Source organism: Pseudoliparis swirei, chromosome 11 (genome assembly GCF_029220125.1).
Source record: "Pseudoliparis swirei isolate HS2019 ecotype Mariana Trench chromosome 11, NWPU_hadal_v1, whole genome shotgun sequence".
Lineage (NCBI taxonomy): Eukaryota > Metazoa > Chordata > Actinopteri > Perciformes > Liparidae > Pseudoliparis > Pseudoliparis swirei.
In genome coordinates, this window is record NC_079398.1 from 19974154 (window position 1) to 19999955 (window position 25802).

At 41.2% G+C, this 25802-nt stretch overlaps 3 protein-coding genes across 5 annotated transcripts; 1 reads left to right on the plus strand and 2 right to left on the minus strand.

The window, feature by feature from the left end:
- Positions 1-982: 982 nt before the first annotated feature.
- LOC130201074 (ankyrin repeat domain-containing protein 66) lies at positions 983-2734 on the plus strand. The gene is made up of 3 exons (XM_056425748.1): positions 983-1150; positions 1974-2202; positions 2365-2734. The coding sequence occupies exons 1-3, from the start codon at positions 1012-1014 to the stop codon at positions 2507-2509; spliced, it is 513 nt and encodes a 170-aa protein (XP_056281723.1). The 5' UTR covers positions 983-1011; the 3' UTR covers positions 2510-2734.
- Positions 2735-2968: 234 nt separating this feature from the next.
- On the minus strand, positions 2969-13859 carry adgrf3a (adhesion G protein-coupled receptor F3a). Its single transcript, XM_056425691.1, is given in 20 exon segments — positions 2969-3205; positions 3296-3331; positions 4039-4080; positions 4160-4722; positions 4725-5496; positions 5990-6169; positions 6295-6373; positions 6584-6698; positions 7581-7727; positions 7813-8040; positions 9038-9256; positions 9977-10101; positions 10214-10272; positions 10408-10514; positions 10606-10761; positions 10842-10967; positions 11096-11108; positions 11209-11263; positions 12308-12505; positions 13772-13859. Coding segments are annotated over 18 exon segments (3072 nt in total). The 5' UTR covers positions 11257-11263; positions 12308-12505; positions 13772-13859; the 3' UTR covers positions 2969-3148.
- On the minus strand, positions 13564-25758 carry slc5a6b (solute carrier family 5 member 6). 3 transcript variants are annotated; one of them, XM_056425706.1, is made up of 17 exons: positions 25684-25758; positions 25489-25571; positions 23628-24075; positions 23438-23503; positions 22793-22844; positions 22634-22701; positions 22158-22312; positions 21553-21693; positions 20592-20721; positions 20232-20320; positions 19510-19622; positions 19354-19424; positions 19169-19255; positions 18337-18485; positions 18153-18259; positions 17542-17663; positions 13564-14147 (listed from the first exon to the last, which is right to left on the minus strand). In XM_056425706.1, exons 3-17 carry the CDS (start codon positions 23973-23975, stop codon positions 14019-14021), a joined length of 1827 nt encoding a protein of 608 aa, XP_056281681.1. In that variant the 5' UTR covers positions 23976-24075; positions 25489-25571; positions 25684-25758; the 3' UTR covers positions 13564-14018. The 3 variants fall into 3 exon arrangements, with proteins under 3 accessions (XP_056281681.1, XP_056281682.1, XP_056281680.1); XM_056425707.1 differs by lacking the exon at positions 25684-25758 and having other exon boundaries at positions 25499-25667; XM_056425705.1 differs by lacking the exon at positions 25684-25758 and having other exon boundaries at positions 25489-25667.
- Positions 25759-25802: the final 44 nt, after the last annotated feature.

Consider the following 25802-nt stretch of genomic DNA (forward strand, 5'->3'; position numbering starts at 1 on the left):
GATCACAGGCTGTTGAGCGGGTCGGGTTAGTGCAGCAAATCATTAACTATATTGAGTTTTATAGTCACACAATTTGTATTTGTGTTGAAAGTGATCAAATTAGGGTGTCTGTTATGATACTGGAGTCTAAATCTGTAGTCCCCTCCCCAGCCCAAAGAGACAACATTTGCTACGAAAGGAAGTTCTTGAAGTTAGACAACCAATACATAAAACAAAAACAAAATCCAATGCTAAGACGTATAAGACTTTCCAAGGAGGGCGCAGCATGTTGGACATCTTGGGTATTTTACTTTCATTTCAATGCTAAATAGATTGTCAGTGCTCAGGACCAGCCAAGGCAAATAACTATTGCCAACCAAAACTTGGGAGTCAGAGTTGCATCGACACTCCTCCACTGACTCATGAAGGCAAGCAGTTATGAAACGTGTCACTGGACACTGTTTTTTAAGTGGTTGCCCAATACATGGCCACATGCAAATAATGTAATTAAAGAGCCAAATAATAAAATCAATAGAAGATGTGATAAAATAAATGAATATTCGAGTAAGCTAGGCCTTGGTGTGAACATTAAGCCAGTCTTGTATGACGTCACATTTTATGGTGAACTTATTTTATGAATACAAACTTTTTTGAATTGGTGTCTTACTTTTTATATGATATGATATGATATTCCTTTATTCGTCCCACAGTGGGGAAATTTCAAAAATATAATATATAATATATATATACATATAATACAATATAATAACATATTGCAATACTTGACAGCTTAGCTAGCTAGTTAGCTATGAGCTATTGCCCAAATATAGCGATGGCCCACTACAACGGCACACACATTATCTCATATTTTCACCCCTAAGAAACATTTGTAATGTATTCAATGTGTCGTGTGTACTTCATTAAAGTAGTTACCCTTATCTGCAGCAAGGTGGCAGCATTTCCCGTTTACAGGCTTCCGGGTTGGTCTTCCGGGTTTATTTTGTGTTGTTGCGAGGCAACCGCGGTGACGCAATGACCGAGTTGCACCAAGCAGCTGCAGCGGGGGACTTCGCTCGAGTTCAGGAGATTCTCGGACGAAATGAATGCGACCCGAACCAGAGGGACGTTGACTGGAGCTGCAAGACGCCGCTTCACTGGGCAGCAGCTCAAGGTACCAGGGGGTCCGGATGTAGCGAGCAGCTGATGCACCTCCAATATCAGAGTTTCACCCTTCAACGACTGTGTTGTTGATAAGATAACGGGGCAGTGCATGTGCGAGATGCTCTTAAAGTAGACCGTCTCATATATTTCCCTCTTTTCTCCCGTTGGGGACTTTATCTTATATATTTACTCAGACGTTGACATGTTTCTCAGTCATTGTGGTGTGCAGTTAAGCTACAAGGTCGCCACATTTATTTTGTAATTAGGCAAGTTATATATTAATACATTGTTGTTGGGGATTGATGTAGGTTACTTTCCAAATGACCATAATTGTGTATATATATATATATGTATATATATATATGTGTATATATATATATAAGATGTAGGTTACTTCCCAAATGACCATAATTATATATATATATCATGTTTATTTATCAATTTGTAATATCTCAGAAACATTTTAAAATGTTCATCAAAGTCCAACATTTCATCCTTAAATGTCTTTTACATTTAATTTGCAATGGAATACAGCAAATAAAAGAAGCAAATAGTCACATTGAAGAAACTTGAAACTGGCTTAATCACATTTGATGCCAAGAAAATGTATCTTGATCAACCAATTAATAAATTGTTTCCCCCTTTACACCCTTCTGTTTACTTTTGGATGTGGCCTTTACAGTGAAGTGCCCTTTGTGTTGCATTACTGAATATATTCTTTTCTCCTGTTGCTCTTATTTCCTCCATTTTATTAATTGAATTTTCTCACAGCAAAACTCAATTGATTTTAAAACATCAGTTCTGAATAACAATCCTTGTCCCTTTTCCTCCAGGACATACGGAGACGGCCCGGATCCTCATAGAGCACGGGGCCAGGCCGTGCCTGAGGACGGAGCACGGCTGGACCGCTGCCCACGGTGCTGCCGAGTCCGGCCGGCTGGCTGTGCTGCGGCTGCTGCACGCCCTCCACGCCCCTATAGACAAGGAGGACTGCTGCGGAGACACACCAGCACGGATAGCCGAAATATATGGCCACCACGACTGCGTTCTATTCCTTAAAGAGTACAAGAAGGAGCCCATTTTACCCAATTCTTTATTAATTCTCTGAATCATACCTTTACAGATGTTTTTCCTTTTGTTTCTTTCAAAGATACAGCCCAATAACAACTTGTGATGAGTTCAACACGTTAATGAAGTCAATTGCCCTGTTTTTGTATGTTGCAGAGCAGAAATTGAATGCCAGGCCTACCGCAAAGTGGCCGCCCAGAAAGGGGTTTCAGTGGACGACACCGATGAGGAGTGGGCCGAACGGGGGAAGGAACATGAAGACGAGGCGATCTCTAAGAGCAACATTCAGACGCAGGCTTAACTCGCCTTTAGTCCACAAAGTGTGTACAAAAGTGACATTCTTGTAGCCTTACAGTTGACAGTGTTTCTTTGGCTTTTAAGGGCTTCTATACTGAATAATAACACGTAATATACAGTATTGCTTTCATGAGCAATAATGTGAAGTTTAAGCTAAAGCAAAAAACAAAGAATACATGAGGAGACCGGGCCTTCTCAGCAGTAGCTCCCAGGCTCTGGAACGACCCCCCCCCCCCAGGTCATGTTCCACACAAACCTTCCTTTAAGTTAAGTCCCCAAAGACCCACCTCTTCGCTTTTTTGAGTCAGTCAGTTGTATTGTTTTTTCTTTTGTTTTTCTTTGTTTTGTATGTATTTATCTACTACTGTTTATATATTATTATTATATTATGCTATGCTTACTGTGAACGTTTTTTAATTAATATTTTTTATAATAATAATAAATATATTTGATTTTGGGATGTTGAGAATATGTTAAAAACACGGATATCTACTTAACAAACATTACAATAATTTAACTTGTATCACAGGCAATAAATCAAACAACAATCAGTAGAGACGATGTGGCTGCAAAGCTATTATCTATGGTTTTATGTGTGAAATCTGATTTGTTTCGATAAGAGTGCACCTATTTGAGCCGGTTTTCACTTTTTCCAAGTTGAGACTAAGTTTCTGGTGCTGTCGGTCGTCGATTTCGGTGCCTGGAGAGCAGAGGAGGAGGATGTGTGTCATGAATCGATAGACATCGTGGTATTACATCAGAGTAATAAGCCCAGTTGTAGCACACTTACATGTTTCTTTATATGTTTCAGCAGTGCTTCACGGGTCTGTCAAAGTTGGAATAAAACATCATTATTGGTGCTTCCTTGTCTGTGGATTGTAATTTATTTAAGTGTTGTAATTTGGATACATTCCCTGATATTGGCATAGAGCCTTTTTGCTAAAATGTGTTCCCAATTTTGGCATTAGTTGCATGCAAATTGGATAAAAATTGACCGCGCTATGGTAAAAATAAGATGTTGACCTTTTCATGACCTTGACCTTTGACCCGACGATCTCAAAATCTAATCAAATGGTCCCCGGATAATAACCAATCATCCCACCAGATTTCATGCGATTCGGTTTAATACTTTTTGACTTATGCGAATAACACGCACGCATACAAATACACGGCGATCAAAACATAACCTTCCGCATTTTCAATGCGAAGGTAATTACACCTTTTTAACCTCATCACAGATCATGGAGTGGATGCATCTTCAAATGAATAGTTTTGCATTATGGGAAACATGCATATTTGGCTGCATTGACTCGCTTACCACCAAGCCCATCAGACGTTTGACTGAACAATGAAGCAAATATATTTGATAACTCGCATTGTGAATGCATTTCTGCACAAAATGTACTCTCATCACATTTATTGATCAGTAAAAGGACCCGGCCTCCTACCAAAGTAACACAGCACAGTTCCAGAGATACAAGACACTTTATTATGAGGAGTTACGTTTTCTTTGAAGACGTCAAACTGCCTTACCGGTTGGTCCGCCAGGCATGTGGTGACCAAAATGAACAAACCCTGCAAAGGAAACGACGAGAGGTTACTAAACTAGACATACTTTACCGGGTCCCGATGTTTACTTCCTACCTGACCATACCTGGAATGTGTTCAGCAGGTTAAAGGCGTAGTGAACCATGACGACGATGGGCCCAGACGTGAGGTCAAGAAGCATTACTGCAAACCCAAACATCCAAGTCACGCCGAAGATCGGAGTCAAAAGAATAACCGTCCTCATGACGGTCACGGTGGCCTTTTTTTCTTTTTCGTTATATTTCTCTGGAGTCGTTGGGCGATTCAAAAGCTTCATGATGACCATCACCATGGAGAACACGTTGAAGAAGACGATCACACCGATTGGGATCACGAACGCATGGATGGAGCCTTTCATGAGGCCGGCGTAACACAGCCAGCAGGTTTCCTTGGAGTAGTACTCGCCTTCGGCACCGTTATCGTAGGAAAGCCACGTGATGACGGCAATCAGCAAAGGACACACGTAGCCCAGGACCAATGAGAACCTCAGGCTTGTTGTCCTGCCCATAGCATGGAACGTGAAGATTGCCTGATGAAGCAGTATGCTGCTCAGACACAGCATCCAGAAGAACATGGCCAGGTAACAGAAATGCTTCAACGCCACGAAGATCCGACACCACATGTCTTTGTTGTGGTCGCCGAGCTGAAAAGAGGCCAAAAACAACAATCCGCAACGAGCAAACACAGACAAATGTTGACGTTGGCAGTATGGCGCAGATATAACGTATCGGTCTTCACGACGGCGCTCCAGATGATCACTTCTATCGCGAGGGTGAGAACGAGCGATACGACGGACACGGACAGTCCGACGAAGGTCAGCTCGCTGAGACCGCCGATGTTCACCGGGTACCGCGACATGAGAACGGCGAAGGAGGACAAATGTTTGCAGACGCAAAGTCCCTCGTCGGAAGCGCCCTGCCATTCGCAGCCTTCGGTCGACCACCTCCGGGTGGCGCTGTCCCACGAGACGCACTTCATGTCGACGTTGTGAGGCCTCGGCCTGTTCAACGAGAAGTTAATTCGAACCTCGACCGAATCCACGTGTTTCTTTTCCGTCGTCACCGACACGACGATGCTGTTCGGCTCGTACGTCTCATCTTCGTTGGGCAAGTAGTTCTCCAGTTCTTTGAACCCGGCGGTCTTGACACCGCCGGGGTCGGCGCTAACGAGGACGACGTCGGTATTGAACACCGTGTTCAGGCATTTCGACCCTCGTGGGCAATCGGATGCGGCTAGCTCTACGTTTTTCTTCTTAGAGACACGCGTTACGTTGGTTTTCTGAATCAAATACTCAAGGGCATCCAGATAGCTCTCAGCCAATGAGATGGCGCCTTCTCCCACCTCCGATGCCCAGGATTCGTTGAGAGATTTATCCAGCATATTGCTGGATGACTCCAGAAAGTCCTGAAAACAAAGGAGCTTGTTTGAATTGGTAAAACGTAAAAATAAAAAATAAACGTTCACCTGGCTATATTAATTATTAAAAAGAATGAGTGCATGGCAGATATGTGTATTTGACTGTATTCATACTGATTATTGCCCCGAAATTATTGATTTTTGACAACACCTTTGATTGGTGGTAAAAGCTTTAATAGCGACAGGAATAACTGAAATTCAATAAAAACAGGATTAGAAAAAGGCTTTATTGATTTAACTTTGTCTTTAAAGACGTGCAGCCTGTCAGCTAAAAGCTTAATTAAGAATGAAAGACATTTTTTTGGTACAATTAAATCTCGAGTGACACTGGAAAGAATTCCAGCCATAAGTAACACCAAAAAATGGGTTTACATTTAATGACATTTTTAATGGTGAGAACCATTTAAGTAACTCTCTTTGCCCTCTTTGCCTCTACATCAGAAACCCAATAATAAGATAAAAAAATGTGCGTAATACTCACATCTGCTGAGGAGTCAGTATTTATGGAGCTTATCTTTTGACTCAATTTGGAGAGGACTTGAACAGATGCACTTATGTCGGCGAACGTGTTGATAGTCGTTGAGTTCTTCGTGACATTCTCAAGGAGGGAAAATACATTCGCAGCATTCTCATCGACTGAGCCAAGACCAATGTCAACAATCTGTAACAACAGCCATGATTTATGTGTGATGAATATCTGTGTCAAAATGTAAAGAAAGATTATATATCTCCAAAAAACATATTTTTATTTGGAGTCGCTTTTCAATCTTCGTTCTCAAAGCTTACGTTTGCCTGTTCCAGCACGTGGTTCACTTCCTCTTTCACACATGTTGAAACCTCCGGTTCCCATGTCGCTTGTGTCGGCCTGAAATTATGAATCAATAAGTCAATGAACATGAAATTAATTATCAACAAACATTCATTGGTGTCGGCTCCTCGAGTTGAATATTAACAAACTTCTGTGCTGGTAAACTGGATCTTTGGCTGTGGACTGAACAAGCAATTGTGAACACATTATGTACACAAATAATGGATTAATTATGTTTTTAAAGTATTAGTCGATGATTTGCTTGACCCGTGTGTGCATTTCCGTTCTCTATGTCCAGCGCCGTTGATGCACTTCACCAGTGCAGGGAATCCAGCTTTGGTGTCCTCCCAATCACCCTCAGCTGCACAGAATTGATTTGTTTCTGTTTTGAAGAAGAAGAGTCAAGGCTGGCTTTATCATTTATTACATAATGTTAACCAAAACAACAAAATATGTGTACAAAGTCAACTGCAGGAGCTTCGAAAGCTCTGCAAAAAGTCAAACCTTTTGGTAAAAAAAGGTCTCCCTTTCATTATGTTCTGTATACTGACGCGAACGTTAGCATTTTACAAAACGTTAAAATTAAATCCTAACTAGGGGTGGACTTTGCTGTGCTAGATTAAAAAACTGGTACCGATGCTGACTTGATTTGATGATGTAACCTTAAATATGTACTTATACTGGTGATGTGCGAATGTGTAATGTGCTGTGGTTTTTCTAATTATTTTGTATCTATTATTTATTTATTTATTTGTTATCTGTTTTTTGTTGTTATTTACCTTTTTATTTATCTTTTCACTTTGTATTGTATCCTTAATGTCCTGTCTTGTTAATTTGTAAAATCAAAATAAATATATCAGCATTTTTTTTCTTTTTTTCACATGTTGGGCCGCAAGCTTTAATGTAGCAGAATGCCTTTTGTTCTTTAAACTGTATTTTAGAAAGGCCTTTAAAAGTTGTATTAAAATGTTGTTTTACATGTTGGGCCGCTTTTATGTATATAATAAGTAATTTTTATGGAATTTGAATTGAATAAAATTATAATATGAATGATCAAAACTAAAAAAATAAAAAAATAAAATCCTTAGGCTGAGAAATGTTAAATACTCTTTAACTGTCTGTATATCTGTATAAACCGCTCACAACTAACATGTAAAGGTTTCACAATTCACAATGGCAACATTTGAATATATTGGAGTATGGATGCGGTGTCGGACAAAGCCGTTGTTCTCTGACTATATTTGACTGAAACACGAAAACATACCGTATATGACGTTGACGATTAACGAAGCTTTTCTCTCTTCCTTGCACCTGTTCTTCAAAGTGCACGTTACCCGGGGTTTATCCGGGGTTTCGTTACAGTTAACAATGACATCACTTGCGTAGTCATCGTAAGTTCCTTGAAAAGGACCTGCAAGGATCACACATGCGTGTCATGTGTTTTTGGAGTTTGCACATGGATTTATTGAAAGAAATACAAAATAAAATGTCCTCACCAGCCACGAGGTTCAGGCCGGTCCATTTCACGTCGTACACTTCCTTGTCGCTCTCCAGCTCACATTTGACTCTTACTTTCAGGGAAGTGGAACCGTTTCTGCAGCGTGGAAATGCCGGCGCCATGGTGAGGGCGACGCCGGGCAGGAGCGATATGTCCATCACAGCGCTGGCTTTGTGAATTATGTTGATTGAGCTCAATTGTTGTTGGTACATACATGTGTACTCTCCTAAGAAGAAGAAAAAAAGGGATACGACAAACAGGTTTTGTTATCGGGCGAACTTAAAGGTCAATTATTTTACATGAGCAAAAATGATCATCGTGTTTCTGTACACCAATGTAGATAGAAAAAACACTTTTTGCTTTGTTTTGGTCTCCACCAACTCCTCAAAGTAAATATCTGGCTTATTATCAGAGGGCTGTTCACCTGCTAGTGAAAGTAGTAATAACACAATGTAAAAATAATACAATAATAGTATGGTCAGCAAGTAGCATAATGCATATTCGCACCTTGCAAGTGTGTCATTTCTATATTTTATTATCATTATTATTGGTGCAATAATGCGTCAACAGTATTTAATGCTGGTCCAGGTTCTTTTATATAGTTGAATCTATGACAATACACCATTATTTATTTCTTGATCATATGTTTGTATTTAAAATCAAAGCATTGCACTTCTGCAACATTGTTGAACTAATAATGCAGCAGACCAAAAGATATCGTCCTTTTGATTCCACATATTCTTCTTCATTGTCGTACATTCAAAATGTCGGTGAACACAAAGGGAATCCGAAGACGTTATTATCTGTAAAAAGCTTTTATTTAGAATATAACATTAATTGTTTTGCTTTGTATCTATTTTCACTAAAGTTATATTGAAGAACTTAAGAGTTTTGTTGAAGTTTATTTGTTTTTTTTGCTTATGTTTTAAGGACTTTTTCCCTTTATTGCCCAGTTTGAAACATTTGTTCAAAAACTTCTCAAATGTAATGAGTTACATCACTTTGATGAAATCATCAAAATACATGATTTATTAAATTTGTAAACAAATTAACTAGTAAACTGTTGCCGACTGCTTTTCTAAAGCAACCTTCCCAACACTGAGGACAAGTACTTCAAAATCATGCTCAAGTATTCCTGTATTGAGGGAATTCTGATCGCTCATCGAAATATTCTCTGCAGCTGAACATGAAAAACATACTTTGAGTGGCTGAAACAAATATACCTTTCCAGAGCTCTGATATGTTCTTTAGCATGACTCTGGTTTCCAGCGTCGCCGTTGTCACACTGGACTCTGTGCCAGTAAATATCTCAAACACCTTGCCCTCTCTGGTCAGCTGCCACACCGGCAGTGTTTTCAGGTCCTCCTTGGATGTGCAGGTGAGCGTGGGCTTGTCATGGTAGCACACCGGGCTGTTGGCCGGCATCATTAAACGGACAACACCTGCAGAGGGAAATACAGAATGCGAAGGATGAGCTACACACAGAAAGATGAAGGTCCCATCTGGAACCGAAAATGGTTCTTCAGAGCGATGCCATAGAAGAACCATTTCTGGTTCCACAAAGAACCTTTCAAACCAGGGTTCTTTAAAGAACCATTTCCTTAAATAGTTATTCAAATAACCTATAAAGATGTCTCAAAGAACCTTCAAAAATGATTCTTCAAGGGACCATTTTCTGGTTCCACATGGAACCTTTCAAACCAGGGATCTCTAAAGAACCATTTCCTTAAATATTTATTAAAATAACCTATAATGGTGTTTCAAAGAACCTTCAAAAATGGTTCTTTAAGGCACCACTTCTGGTTCCACCAAGAACCTTTCAAACCAGGGTTCTTTAAAGAACCATTTCCTTAAATAGTTATTCAAATAACCTATAAAGATGTCTCAAAGAACCTTCAAAAATTATTCTTCAAGGGACCATTTTCTGGTTCCACATGGAACCTTTCAAACCAGGGATCTCTAAAGAACCATTTCCTTAAAGTGTTTGTCAAAGAACCTAAAATGGTGCCTCAAACCAGAAAAAAGGTTCTTCAGTAGGCGATACTTCTCCGTAGAACCACAAAGCCTTCTAAAGAACCATTATTGTTCTGTGTGTATACATCCAGGAGGAGGCAGGAGTGTCTCTCTGAGTGGCTTCTAGTTCATTTATGGATATAATTGACCTGTCGTCTCCAAATCCACCGACGCCGACAGAGCGACGCTCAGGAGTTCCGTCTTCTTCATCAACTGCTCTTGTTCGACCTTGTGAGCAAAGGTCATTTCAAATTCTGCGATGACGCTTCCAACCCTTCAGCGGAGGAGACAAAGTACGGATCTCAGTCACACATGTATTCAAAATAGAAAGAAAATTGGAGATATTATTTTTATTAAAAAAAAAGATTTAAAAAAAGAGGAAGTACCTGTATTTGGTAATTGTTAACATGTCGAATCCGGCCAAAGTGCTGTACACTGTTTTCATCTGCACGGCAACAAGTCATTCACACATCAGTACGCTATTTACACATGACCATACCTCAATCACTTACATTACATTGTTCCTAATCTGATAAAGGTGTTTAATGAAGTGCTTTTTTTATTCACATGGCACCATTACCTCTTGTAACACATGATTATTACACTGCTTAAATATCTCAGAGGCCTTTTCTTTGAGACAATTGTAATAATCCTCCCCACTTAAAGTGATGGATCCACTGGCAACAACTGTGGAAAAAAAGAAGAAGAAGATAAAAGATGCACACAATAATTATACACACACACACATATGCAAACACAGGAGAATATAACTGAATACCTGTTTCTTTAGAAACACACATGCGAGCAGGTTTGTCGGTGAAGGTGCAGTTTGTGTCGCCGCAACATTTCCCATCAGTTTCCTGACAAACTGCGTCGCTCCATCTGGAGTCTGACAGGCAGCGGCACTCGGCGCCGGCCGACACCTTCTCACAGACTGAGAGGGGGGGAAAAAATGTAAGAAATATAGAATATGTATTTTTTCTTTTTTTTATGAAAATAGAAAAAGGATTTCACTTGTTGTCATTTTCAGGTCATTGACCTCCAGGTCTCTGTTCACAAAAGGTTTCAGTCTCGTAGTGATGTTTGCGATGACACTTTCCTCTATGATCAGTTTGAAATAATACATTTGTGTTGAAGTGTCTGAAAGGTAGATAAACAGACGGGCGTCAACCGACATGCTAAAAGTTGTTGTTGTACACATTTAAGAACAAAGTAATGCCAAAGAAAAAAGAGGATTTTGAAACTCGAAATTAAATTATTTTGTTTACCGTCCGCAGTAGTCTGAAAAAAAGTCCAAAGAAGATCATTTCATTTAATAAAATGTATTGTTGTAATTTTTTTATTTTAAGCTTCATTGTGTAATGTTATGATTCTGATTTACCTGACAGATGTTTAGTCCCAGGATATAAAGAACAAATAAGGTCCACATCCTGGTCCTGTAAATAACCAATAACAGAAGAAATGCTTTGCATTGGCCCTTTATGAACAGAACTTTATGAGCAGAACTTTATGAGCAGAACTTTATGAACAGAACTTTATGAGCAGAACAATAGGCCGACTGTCCTGTACATTCATTTTGGATCAAACATCTTTTCATTATTAACGCCGATCAATTTATGATATGATATTTCTTTATTCGTCCCACAGTGGGGAAATTTCTGCACATCAGAGCATCAAAGAAAATAAATATAAAACACAAAACACAATACTAAAAACTAAATACTTATTCTAATACTAAATATACAGGGGGAAAATAAAGTAAAATGCTGAGTTTGCCAGGATCTCCATTAATCTCTCTCCCCTGTTCTGTCTGATGAGACGTGACTCTCCAAAGTCCCTCTAGTTTGTATTAAGATCATTTTCCAAACAGAGAAATATTGGTACCACAGAGTTTACTTTTATTGCAAAGTTTCTGCAGAGAAATAATAAAACAATGTATGTTTTATGTACGTAGCCCAAAGTCACAAAGTTGCCTTAAAGGACTTTACACTCCGGACAGCCTCCATCCTGAGACCAGTGATTTAGATTAATTTTTTTATACTATAAATGAAGTGTCGCCATGTTTTTTTTCTATTAAATTTGACTGTCAGCATTTTCGCATAAATCTCTGCAGCTCTAAAATATTCTGGTATCTGGATTTCTTAATTTACAACAGAAAAAAAACAACTGCATTCATGTATGAAGGGTTGTTTTTTGTCGTTTATTCAACTCCCATTAACGGCTATTTTGAACCTATCAGACTAAATCAGATGATAATGAAATTATTGCACTGAATACCTGGAATTTGAAAAAAAAGGAATATGGCACATTCAAAACTTTCTTTTTTACATATTACAATACATGTCACTTTTCCAGAATACATTATCAAAAGTATCTGTGTCGTATGTTGCACTACAACAGCTAGTACACATGCTTCGTAGAAATACAGTATATGACGTGTATATCAACGATAGATTATCAATATAGAAAGATCAGCTCACCTGTTTTATTCTTACGACGTCTGTTGACCCCGTCTGTTCCCGCAAATGACTACAGCCCAATGATGGAGCTGATGATGGAGCTGATGGTGGAGCTGATGGAGCTTATGGTGGAGCTGATGGTAGAGCTGATGGTGGAGCGACGAGGAAGTGAGAAAGCCACCAGCTTGGTTTCAGGTAAGAGTGAACTCCACTAGTTTTCTGTGGGGAGACATGCAAAGTACAAAGAGCTGTGATGTGGATCTAATTTGACTTTCAAAAATGGGGGCTCGTATCACATATCAAACACCTCTGTCGTCGCTATGACGATGAAAACATTTTGACGTTCATGACGTCTGCATTGTCCCCGCTGAGCATCAATCAGCATGTGAACACACCCTGGGCCCTAGATGGTTGAGGGTGAGGGCTTCAAATGCTGTGAATATGAACGGATCAACACTTTGCTCCCAATAACATGTAAAAAAACGACTTATTTCTTAGTATTTATTTTATATTTTTTACTCCCTGATTTGAATGTCTTCCGAGCTCTTTGATCTTAAGACAAGGTCATTTCAAATAATCGATTTACGTTTTTTTGTCACGACAGCTTTAATGGCTAAATTATATATTTGCTGAATAAATAAATACATTTGTTGCATCTTTAATCCTAAATGTTGTTGTGTTAATGTCCATCACCAGGATGAACATGTGCCATCCTCTTTGTTTTACGTCTCCATGCTTCCACTGGTTGTGTTTAACTTCACATTGCAATGAATTGTGGGTAATTTCCTTGGGCAAAGTCTGCATCTGATGCCAGAGAGCCCTCAAACACTGGGCTATCGTTAACTGTATTCTCAAATGCCCCACAATGCATTGCAGTATTTTGCATCAGTTTATATTCTGGTAATCCATCATTGTGATATTTCTGAATTTTAAATATGTCCGTACAGGTGCAGTGGGATCAGCTGATATATCACAGACCAAAATGTCACATGCAAAACCAGCAGAGGCACAAAGATGTACAACGGCATGTAAATACAGCCATTCATAAACCTATTATTGGGTTACAGACCGGCTGGAATTATTATTATGATACAACCCTTTTGTTTACGACTGATGGAAAGAGGAGTGCCCATGTTGTCAGAGGTTGTAGAGAAAGCGCAGTTAGAGAAATAATTCTGAATAGTTGAATGATTTAGTGATGTGAGTTTTCAGAACAAGACTTATGAATGAAAAAATTGCTCAGTTGCAGAAATTTAAAATCACGACAACAGAATGGGACAACTACAAAACCGTTTATCTCTTTCAGTGGTTCAGCTGCAATACAGACACAAATTCACACATACATTGTTAAAAATTGAGGCTTCATCTTCTCACTCAGGACCTTTCACACAGCTGCAGTACTTAAACATTAGTCAAGTATAATCACGACCGGCAGAAATCGTTTTCTTGTTTGACTTTTTAGTTCACCGGAATTTAAATAATTACCATTGAACAGTCTTTAAAAAAAAAAGTAAAAAGACACATCCACACACGAGGAGCCGACAGACGGTTGAACCTGAGGCCGACCAGTGTGCATGTAAACTGTGTAGAAGAGCAACGGGCTCCGCTGCCTTCTCTTGTGCCGACCGGCCGATGCTCCGCTTGAGAGCGTCTGGGAGCCTCACGTTCACGTTCTGTCCTCTGATCGCAACGCACAGGCAACGCGTTCACAACGCCACGTCACGGGGCCACGTCACATCGCCGTCTCGTGCTCCACGAGAGCCGTTTGAGGCTCGCGTAGAAATCTGTCCGCCTCTCGTGGCGACGCCCCGTCCTCTCGTGGCGACGCCAGCCCGTTGTCTTCTTTGTGTTGTGCTGGGAGCTGAAAGCACAATTAAAAAAAGATCACTGTTGGAGTTATTTATATGATTGGGCAACACTGGGCACCTGTGGTTATATGTAGGTGTGGGTAGCTTCAGAACCAGCATGCACCGGGGTGGCCTATGGTTTTTTTTACCAGCACACGAGAGGCAGTGTCAAACACGCTGATGTTTAGCAGATATTATGCTAGCACTACACGTAGAGTACAGCTGAGGCTGATCGGAATGTCATCGGAGTTAAAGGAGAGCAAATGGCATTTTGACCTCGTGATGGAGATCGACAAAGAGACATTTCAAGATGAAGGGGGCGGGGCCTCGGCTTCGCCGCCGAGTGGTCCTTGAACCACGAGGTCGGCGGTTTAATCCACGGCTCTTATTGTGCACATGTTGAAGTGTCCTTGAGCAGGGGTCCCCAACCCCCGGGCCGCGGCCCGGTACCAGTCCACGGCTTGGTTGGAACTGGGCCGCGGAAAAAAAGTGAATAAAAAAAGTTGTTTTTTTTTTTTTTTTTTTCGAAAAATATATTATTTTTAAAAAGGACCGATCCACCTGTGTGTACGTGTGTACGTCTGGGGAGTTCGTTCGGGTTTCGGGTTTATCGCTGCAGGCGAGTCTCCTTGAACCCTCCCTCTTGCACATGCTGGACAAACAGAATCAAACAAAAACAACCTCTGTCCTTGAGGAAAACACTGGCCGGATGCCAGAGTCTGGACTTTAGAGTGTTTAGTGCTCGAGGGCTCAATTTATAGCGTAGTGACATTGAACAGAGTTAACAGAGGACGCCAGGAGGCATAAAACAAGATATAAAAAAGGAGAGCACGGCATGTGTTCAGCCTGGCATATTATATTTACACGGAAACATTAAGGATTCGAGATGGTACATTAAAAAATCTAGAAAAAAGGATAATGGAAGCTGTATTACAATTCTGGTTAATTCATCAACCGTTTCTTTTATTTTACTTATTGACTAAATCAATCTCATATTCTTGGACAATCAACTCTCATCTGTTGAGGAAATAGCCTGAATTGGGCCACTGAACCTAGTTGAGCTTTACAGCAGCTCACTGCCACGTACGATTGAATGCAACTATATTGATTAAGTTGAAGTTTTAAGGATCACAAATCTTTCTTTGAGTGTCTGCCAGGAAACGTTACAGCCAATCATCCAAAAGTTACAAAGATATTTCCCTCAAAAAACAAAATGTCAACCTCTAGACAAAATGTCAGAGGATCCTGATGTGATATTTCAGTTTTTCATTTTTAATAAATTTGCAAAAGTTTCTGCATTTCTGTTTTTTCTGTCAAGATGGGGGGCCGAGTGAACATTTATGAGAAATGAAATGACTAGAGATGCACCGATCAGGTTTTTGGTGCCGATCACCGATCACTGAAATCAGTATCTGCCGATCGATATGCGATCACCGTGTGATGAAGCATTCTATCTATTGTGTTGTGTATTGCTATGAGGACTGAATGAGGAATATATAATATAATAAAAAAAAAAAGAAAAAAAAATTTTTTTTAAATTTTAGTTACTTTACTTAAAATTGAAAATTGAAAATACAAAAAATTTGTTTTGTTGATTGTTTGATTTAGATATGTATAATGGAGACACATCTCATTCATTCTGGAACTGAACTTTGGGGAAATACATTTACTTTTTTTTTTTACTTTCAAAAGTCTGACTTATTTTTTTATTTTTCTTCCAAAACCTTGGTTTAATTTAATGTTAATTTAAAATAAATAATTAAGCTAAATCTAAAAATCTATAAAAAATCAAAATATGTTTATATTTTACTGTATATGTTATTTTTATCGACATCTTATTTTGATAATGATATGTTGTTTGTTTCATCGAATCCTTCCTTTCCCTTTACTTTCGCGCGCCCCGATCGTCTCGTTTATCGTCGAGCATCAGTCTCAGGGGGTCAGGAGCCTCAGACAGACCATGTGACGTCGAGTCAACATGGGCGATTCACGCCGGGAGGGCGGGGGGACGCCGGTGGGTGCCTCTCCCCTCTCGACCTGGCGATTGCGGCCCCGGGCCCGGCGGCGCTGCGCCTGATGTTCGTCGCGATTGATGATTCTGATCGGCAGTTGTGTTTGCATCTGATCGTTCCGATCTTAGCCCGATCGATATAAACTATCGGCGGGAATATCGGCGCGCGATCATCGCGCTCGGATCGAGAAATGACATCTTTTGGTTTTAGCAAATGGCTGCAATGAAACAAAGAGTGAACATTTTAAAGGGGTCTGAATAAGAATCAAGAATCACTTTTAAAATTATTCTCTTAACCTACAAAGCCTTGATTGGTGATGCACCATCATATCTTAAGGAGCCCGTAGTATTGCCCTGCCCCCCTCAGACTACGCTCACTAAAAAACTAACTGCTTTTTACTTGTAGAGTCTGTAGAAAAGTGGAATAGAGGAGAGCCTTTTCAAGCAAGCTCCTCTTTTTGGAAACCACCCAGTTTCAGTCGTCCGGGAGCACAGTCACAGTCAGTAGAGAAGAGACTGACTAGACTTTTCTTGACAGAGTTTATAGTTAGGGTTAGAGCTGAATCAGGGTCCCTGCCCAGCTATAGGCTTATAGCTTATAGCTGCGCGGGGACGCTTTGCGGATGCACTTTCCTTCTCTCCTTTCCCTCCTCTTTCTCTCCTCCCTTTATCTCAATTATCTCTCTGCTTTTCTCCCCCTTTGACTTCCCTTCCGTCTCGACTTTTGACCCTACTCGACCACGACACCATATGATGATGCATAGATATCTCTGGGTGTCTGGATGATCGTGACTGCTCCGTGGAATTCCTGTCCTGCTCCCACCACCGCCCTTGTCCACCTCACCCCTTCCCCCTCCTCCTCCCTCCGCCTCCCACTCCCATCTGCCTGATGGTCTCTGGCGATGAACTACATATGAATATGCTCATTGAATGTATTTGACTCTATATACTATTAACTCCTGTCCTATCTTTTCATAACTGTCCCTGTTCTGTCTCACCTTCTGTCCTCCTCTCCTGTTGCCCTCTGGATCCTCCTCTTTTTCCCTCCCTTTAGTTTCTTTTTTTCCTGAGGGAGGTTTGGGAGTTTTTCCTGTCTGATGGATGTGAGGTCAAGGTCATGTATGTCTATTACAGATTATAAAATAATAATAATAATTTTTAAAATGTTGAATACTTTCCGTACCCACTGTATATCTCAGTGAGGACCCAATGTTGACCGACACATGCCTGGCTACAACTTTTAAAATTTAAGTCGAAAAGACATTCAACCAATGACAAAGTAAAGCGGCGGCACATAGCTCAGTCACTCAACAGCTAGAACTACAACACTGTGTTCCGATTGGTCGACGATGCAGATCTCAAACGTGCAGCCAGGATTCAGTAATCACTCCACTGACCGTCTGCCCCAGAGGAGTCACGCAGCAGAGCTTCTTCTTCAGAGGTTCAGGTAGAAGACAAATCAGTTTCCCCATCAAGGGATAGATTGTGCCGGGCGTCACATCTTCTTCTCTCATCGGGCCTGAATAGTAACACACACACACACACACACACACACACAGAGAAATACTTTTAACCATCCTGTTACCTTCAAAGTTACGAACAGCGTTTACCTTTTTTGACCACAGCAATTAAAACCGCCAGAAAATGATTAGAATTAATATTGTTTCCCAAGTTTAAGTGTCACTTTATGTTTGTTTGTTGACTACCTAAATAGCCCTTTAAATAAATAAAAAGGTTGATTTTTCTTATATGTTTTACAAAGTGAAAAATAGCCTGGGGTCAAATTGTACAGGACATTGAAAACATATCATGTGTATTTTGTGTTTTCCCCAATAAATGAGGAAAAGTCATGAAATATGAAGCAAAAAAACCAATGTCAATAATTTTTTTTAGAGACGTTAAACATTGAATGGGGTCAAATTGACCCCAAAGGTAACAGGAGGGTTAAACATTTTAAAGTATAATAATGTATTGTAAGTTATAGAGAGCAGGGTGGGGATTGGCTCGCCTGTGAGGAAGCTGACGGCCAGGCCGGTGAGAATGACCGTGACGCAGCCGAAGGCGCTGTACCACATGTAGGACAACGAATAAAAGCGGTTCAGCCCAGACGGTCGGCTGGAGGACAGAACGATGGTTAACTCGTGAAAGGACCGGAAGAAAAACAAACATTATTGTGCCGTCCGCCCGCGTACCTCAGAGTGACATTAGCGAGCGCGGCGTGAAGCGCAGACGTCGTGTTGCCCGGCAGCGGCATCGCGCCGGAGCCGCCGCGGGCGACGATGCTCCCGATGCCGACCCAGAAAGCCAAAGCCAGACCGGTTCCCAGACCGGCCAGCGCCCCCTGGTGACCACGGGGGGGAACGAATACTTTAACACGGATAAGTGCACTTCATCTGGCTGCCTGAGGTTTATGGTCGTCATAGTAACCGTCTCAATCGCAACTTCCGGAGGGCGTCGAGAGGTCAGATGAAACACGGAGGGACTGATTTTATTGTTCGGACAATGTATGATAGGAATTATTCTTTACATCTATTAATGAAAATCAACTGTAAAAGGAGTGGTTTTGCAATGCGGGGGGCGGGATCCCAAACAAGGCCCAAAATGAATCAGAGGGGTCACAAAATGATAACAGGAATAAAAAAACCTCAATGTCAGTTATTGAGGGAAGTGAGATCTCCATGTTGCTCATGAAGCAGGTCTAGGTGCTAAATAAATACAACACTGAATCCGTGGAGAAATGCCTTTAAAAACAAGCCGTCGGGATTTCCGAGAGGTTGTGACGTCGTGCTGTGTGTACGGGCACAACGCCACGAGGGAAGACCTTCCTTGGATCATACGGTTTCAAAAAACTACTTTGCGAGGTCGATCTATTGTAAAGCTGATGGCTTTTGGCGTGGATGTTTAAAAAAAAATGTTTAAACATGAGCCGAGTATGTAAAAAGGAGCGGCAGAAGGCTTCTGTACATTAAATTTAGTCCCGATGACCAACCACGCGACGGATCTCATGGACGACGCTCCACTTACGGTGGAGTTGGCCCACGGGAAGAACATCCCGAGACAGAACAGACCGAGAACGGGACCGCCGACCATCCCGAAGATCTTCAAAGCCACCTGAGGGGGGGGGGTTCAAATCACAATGACACAATCAGTGCACATCCAGTGAGACACGCCATCGCCGGTGTTTTACGTGGTGACGTTTGAGCGCTCACCTGGAGGACCGAATCGTCCATCAGGTGAGTGAAGTAGGCCATGGCCATGCACAGCAGCCCGTAGGACAAAGCTTACAGCGGGGAGACACAAGGGGTCGACAGGTTAGAACGGGCGTCGTTACGCAACTCTCGGTGGAGGAACTTCGTGGAGCGGACCGAAGGCTTTGGACAGCAGGGTGGCTCTCGCCTCCGTCATGGCGGGGAAATGTGGCTTGACGAGGTCCTCCATTGTCACGGTGGCCAGAGAGTTAAAAGCAGAAGAGATGCTGCTGCACGGGGAGGAAAACACACGCACTTTACAGACCTCACTGCCGTCTTTAAAACACACGCAGTAACAATGGGACGGAATTCCGTCCTCATTCCTCTCAAAACAAGAACAAATACAGGGACATTTTATTTTAAAGCAACTGCATTGACATTATTTGTTCACACCCGTCTTGAGAGACGTGGCAGGAGAACAGACAGATTTGAATAAAAGCCTCATTAGATTTAAATAAGGATGCATTGCAGTTTCTTTTTCAGGGAAACCAGATCACTGAAACATGATTACACGCTCAGTTGACAGTTTATTATCTAGTTTTTTTAGGTGTCGATTTACCTGTATGATAATTTTTTGAGGATGTCTGTGAAGCTGTCGCATTAAAACAGCACTAGACTTACGGATTGCATCTTATTAGAATTATCACGTTTTAAAATGCGATTGATCATTGCAGAACAATAATTAGCCGAATCCGTGAGGGTTTTTTTGGGGGTTATTTACGAAGCGCAACAATAAACTAACTCGAGGAAACTGACGGGAGTCAAACCGAGTCACAGCCTCATGTGCAAGATTTAATGGAAAAACTAGATGTAGACCGACGCTGTGGACCGGCCCGTACCTGAGAGCGGCGCTGAACAAGCACGCAACGAACAGTCCGGGCAGACCGGGCAGACCTTGCAGCATATCCATCACAAAGTAGATCACCATCTGTGAGAAACACAAAATACAAATGAAATGCACGACGCCTGGTTTGCATGGCTTTGTTTACCAACATAAAGCAAAACTCAGATCTGACAATGTGCATCCTGCATTTACATAACGTTAGAAGGACTCCCGATATACATGAGGCAAATATTCATGCTGGCTGTAATATTGCTGTTAACTCTACGTGCCCTGGAGGGTTTTTACATAACTCCGTTCCCCAAAATGCAAAGCGGATGATGACACCAAAAAGAGAAGAAGAGGAAATTAAACTCACCGCATCCTTTGAAGAGGAGGCCAGCTTGTCAGAGTGATCCTCTCCACAGTAAAGTGCAAACATGACCAGTCCCATCACACAGCTCAGAGCCAGAGACAACTGCAGGGAGGGAAACGCCATGTAGCACGACCTGCAGACAGGAAGCAGGAAGTTAGGAAAGGAGGCCTTGTTTTAGCCACTAAACACTCAATACTGTGCTGGTTAGCACTTAACTTCCCAGAGATTGCTTGACAATTAATATATGATATATTAAAAGTGCCGATATATATAAATACACATACACTTTCTTTTTTTATATACATTTTTTTATACGAAACTTTATTTTTCTTTAAATAAAATATAAAACTTGTTATCGAAGGATTCCATAAATTATTGTACTCTTTTAAAATGTAAAAAACTTTTCTATAAAACTTCTACAAAAAGGATTCTTTAAAATATTGTATTTTCTATTGTACTTTATTTTTAAATATATATAAAAAAATGTTGTACAAAACTTTTTACAATAATTTACGGAATCCTTCTAAAACTGTTTTATATATTTATTTAAAGAAAAAAAAGTTGTATAATTTTTTAATATCTTACTTTCTATATTGCACTTTCTTTAAAAAAATATCCCAGTATATCAATTTTTTTATACAAAACTTTTATTTTCTTTAAATAAATATATAAAACATTTTATAAGGATTACTTAAATTCATGTATTTTTAAAGAATTGTAACAAAAGAGCCGTAAAAAAAAAGAGCACATTTTGAAGAGCGTACAGATGCCGCTTAATGCACTTTTGTGTGAATAAACCGGCGTGTGCATCTTTTTTCAGACGCACTGAGCCGTAATACCACAGGACTTTTCAGAGAGCCTCCTTGCCGGTTGGAGACCCGTAACCATGGTAACAAGTGCCAAACCCATGAGACTTTAAAGCATTTTCACTGAAAGTAAGTCTCTTTTTTTTCTTTTAGCGAACCTGACAGCCTCTTTCTCTGTGCGGGCGCTGAGATACCGTTGGACCTGAGCCTGGTTGACTCCGTACAGGGACAGCATGAGGAAGACCCCCCCAACCCCCAGAGTCCAGAAGGTGTGTCTCTCGGTAGGATCCGGGTTCAGGCTGAACAGTATAAAGACAATGCATTAATACTAGCATACTGCAACTCAATTGATTTTGTATTATTCTTTGTTACATGCATTTCCCACCAGTTCTGTGTATTCACAGTTAATTTACATTATGAAAAAAATTATTGCTGAATATTTTAGTTTTAACAATTACAATAATTTAAAAAAAGGAAAATAAAAATAAACACGATTCAAAAATAACATGATTATGTATTGAAATGATTTTAGTTGTTTCCTGAATATAATTGCCTTTTTTATATTTAAAATCAGTAAGCTAAATTACAAACAACGTCTGCCCAAAAGGGAGGTGTAACGTGCTCATTGTGTTGCATCAATCTTTCAAAAGCAACACACTTTCAAAAATACTGCAGAAAGACAGTTGATGAGAGTTGATTTTCACTAAAATTAAAAAATTAAAAAATCATGATGCCTTTGCTGCGAGCTGCGGCGTGGACTCACTCCAGAGCAGCGATGCGGTTTCCCTCCCGGACTTTCCTCCAGACTTCGGACACGCCTCCAGCCTGTTGAACGCCCACCACGATGACGGCCAGCTGCCCTGCAAACATCACGACGGTCTGAAAGACGTCTGTCCAGATGACGGCCTTCAACCCACCCTGTCAGGAGCAGACGAGACACACAGGGAATACATTTGAGGTGGTCTTTATTTAAATACTATAAATCGCTCTGAAATGTGATTAATGGACCTTGTATTTTTTCATTGACACTTTTTTCAGACAATTTTTGACAAAGCCAATCGTAAATTCTAAAGAATTTTTTTGAGAACTTTATTTAGGGGGGGGGGGGGGGGGAGATAAAGTTACTCCTGAGCTGTCAAGAGAGACATGGCACCCAATTGGCCTGTTAAGATACCAAAAACCCAAAAGGATGAGTTGGGGAGGCGAAGTTAAGCCGAAAAAAGACCGTTAATAACTCACCATTGTTGTGTACAATGTGCACACTAGTCCAGTAGCCAGCACTGAACCCCACAATTCAAATCCAGTGGCTGAAAGAAAACACAGCAACACATTGATCACACAGATCGTCTATGTTCAAATCGACTTGAGTCGCAAGTAAAATACATGAACATTTCTTACCAGCATTTAGTGCAAAGGCAGGAGTGTACACACAAACTCCCATATAGACGACCTGTAGCGGAGTAAAAGGATAAATCATGGACGGTCCGTGTCATGAAGGTGTATAAAAAATAAAGGAGGTTCAAGGCGATGAATAAATGTGTCTCTTGTATGTTTCGAGTAAATGAGGAGGCGGCAATCTTATCCACTAGATCGTATCCGAGCAATTAGAAACATATTTTTGCCTAAAAATGCTTATATGCCTTCTTGCCAACATTCAGACGTGAATATTGATATTAATATGAATCCGGCAGCCACAATGTGTCAAAGATGTAGCAAAGTGGATTTTCTCTCTCCCTTTGTTGGGCTGTTTAAGCTTCATACAAGTACAACATTTAATTTGCCTCATCTAACGCTGGTCAAGAAAGCTACTTTACGTGTCCTTTACGGCGAATCGGTATTGGTTGGTATGCGTTTCATTATCAACGTCAGCTCAGCGTGACTGCAAATGACGTCATATGAACATTTAAAAAATGCAGTGAGATACGATCACGTCGGAACTCAGCATCTGCAGACAGTATCTGTCAAAGTGTTGGTCGCGGTATTCGGAGAGGAAAAAGTGGTGTTGGTGCATTCCTACTGTACAGTATTTATGAGAAGACTCACTGTCTGGAAGATGAAGGCCAAGGTTCCACAGATACGCACCGCATTGCTGAAGCGCAGCTCAAGATACTGTGAAAACAAAACAAGGACGAAACGTACACGTCAAAAAAAGGGATACACACCATTCATCTGGTTTAAATCATATTATCGGTGATTTGGATCATTTAAAACCGACCAAACTGCCCCGTCATACCTGATAAGCGCTGGAAAGATGCAGTCTGTACAACACGGGAATGAAAACGTGGGCCGGAATGAGCAGACCGAGGAAGTAGGCACAGCCGATGAACCAGTACTGAGTGCCGTGAGCGTAGACTTCCGCCGGCACGCCGATAATCGCCACCGCAGACTGGAATGAGGCGAGGAGCGACAGAGAAATGGGAAGACAGCTCATGCTGCGGTCCGCCAGCAGGAACTCCTGCGTGGTGCGCTGACGCCCCCCCGAAAGAGCGTGGTACAGCCCGATGCCGATGGAGGCTGCGAGCAAGAGCGCAAATATCACATAGTCTGCGGCCGTGAAGTGCTTCTGGTCGGACGGGTCCATGCCGACGGTCTTTGAGCCTCGGCGGCAGAAGGTTTGGTCCTCCTTCAGACGGCTGGGGAAAGTCTCTGTCCACACCCATCAGTCAGGAGAGTCTCGGAGCCTTGAAGAATTACAAACACGGGTTCAACGATATCTCTGTGTGTGAGAGGGTAAGCTTTGCGGGCATGTTGTGGCTTTTTGTATCCGATAATATTTTGAGTAAATCACTTTGCTTGACGGGCGAAGAAGTTGACCACATGCTCTCCTAGCGTCCTGGAATCCCCCCCCCCGAGATGTTTACAGATGCATGTCCCTTCACACATAAGATAGGCAGAGGAGGAAATCACTGCAGTCACCGAGAGTGAACTGTTGGCAGCAGAAGAAACTCGTGACGCGTGACACGCTTCAGTCCACATACACAAACCGAGGTCACACAACCTGCTGGTCAACGTTCCCCTACTTGCTGATCCATAAATACCGACTCCTGGTTTATGTGTTCAGTCAGTACTGCTGCAGCACTGCTACCCTGCCACCTGATGCCTTTGGAAATACTGCACCACAAAGACAAACAGTAGCAACTGGCCTCTGGGGGGGTTTTGAAGGTCAAAAGGAACAAATGGGTGTAGATTTTTAAAAGTTTCCATTGTTACTGACGGAGAGACGGCAACAAATCATTTGAAATAGTTGCGTTATTGTTCTTTGTCTCTTACATATAAAAACTAGAATGGGCACTCGGTAGAGCGCATACCTTCGCATATCACAAGATTGGGCATTGAATTATGAACATTTTGGCATTAGTTGCATGCCAATTGGACAAAAATGTATCGTGCTATGGTAAAAAAAAAGAATTTGACCTTTCATGACCTTGACCTTTGACCCGATTGATCCCAAAATCGAAACAAATGGTCCCCGGATAATAACCAATCATCCCACCAAATTTCATGCGATTCAAGAAGACTTTGACCTGTTCATGACCTTTGACCTTGACCTTTGACCCGATCATCCCAAAATCTAATCAACTGGTCCCCGGATAATAACCAATCATCCCACCAAATTTCATGCGATTCGGTTCAATACTTTTTGAGTTCTGCGAATAACACGCATACAAATAAATAAATAAATAAATACACGGCGATCAAAACATAACCTTCCGCATTTTCAATGAGATAGACAAATATTGAGACAAATCATTGTATTTAAGAAGCTGTAACCTCTTCTTAAAAAAATAGTTGTTGAAAAGTTTTCTATGAAAATACTAACTGATGCCGAGTTGTCAGTTTAGTTCAAACCCAAACTCAACCACAGAAGGCAGCACAGAATACAATAAAGTCGGAGAGGTAACTGTTGGGAGCTGATGGAAGCAGTCCTGCAGGAATGCACTATGTGACCCTCAAATCCCTACAAACAGCCAAGAAAATGAGGAAATGTGAACAGAAAAGTTATTTCAAAAAATCTAAATCACATGTCTCATCTGAAAATAGAGTGCAATAAAAAAGATATGGTCAACCGAAAAAGAATCACGAGACGGTCTCACCTTTACGCACCAGCAGTGTTGTAACCCGGGTGAGGCTAACCGTTATCGGCACCATGCTGTTTGTACTGAGACGTTCAAGAGCGCTGAAAAAGAGTTAGTTAAACCCGTTTATCTCGTTTGATTACATATCATCTTCGTATTGTATCTCTTATGTTGTGTTCATAACGCGTGAAATTAACAGAAACACTGGCTAACCTCTCGGTCCACGCCACATGTCATCACAGGTTGTTTTGAATTCTCTTCCGGGGTTGAAACTGGGGGCGTGGCTACGGATGAAGACGCGACATCCGCGCCAAAATCAAACAAAATCCGCC

What these genes read in the sequence shown, in the direction of transcription:
- LOC130201074 (XM_056425748.1), top strand. Translation starts at nt 1,012, where the DNA reads ATGACCGAGTTGCACCAAGCAGCTGCAGCGGGGGACTTCGCTCGAGTT. An exon ending in TCACTGGGCAGCAGCTCAAG is followed by an intron (nt 1,151 to 1,973) that starts GTACCAGGGGGT and finishes CTTTTCCTCCAG; the next exon opens with GACATACGGAGACGGCCCGG. An exon ending in TGCGTTCTATTCCTTAAAGA is followed by an intron (nt 2,203 to 2,364) that starts GTACAAGAAGGA and finishes TGTATGTTGCAG; the next exon opens with AGCAGAAATTGAATGCCAGG.
- slc5a6b (XM_056425706.1), bottom strand. Translation starts at nt 23,975, where the DNA reads ATGGACCCGTCCGACCAGAAGCACTTCACGGCCGCAGACTATGTGATA. An exon ending in TTGTTCAGCGCCGCTCTCAG is followed by an intron (nt 19,623 to 20,231) that starts GTACGGGCCGGT and finishes CTCCCCGTGCAG; the next exon opens with CAGCATCTCTTCTGCTTTTA. An exon ending in TGGACGATTCGGTCCTCCAG is followed by an intron (nt 19,256 to 19,353) that starts GTGAGCGCTCAA and finishes CCCCCCCCTCAG; the next exon opens with GTGGCTTTGAAGATCTTCGG.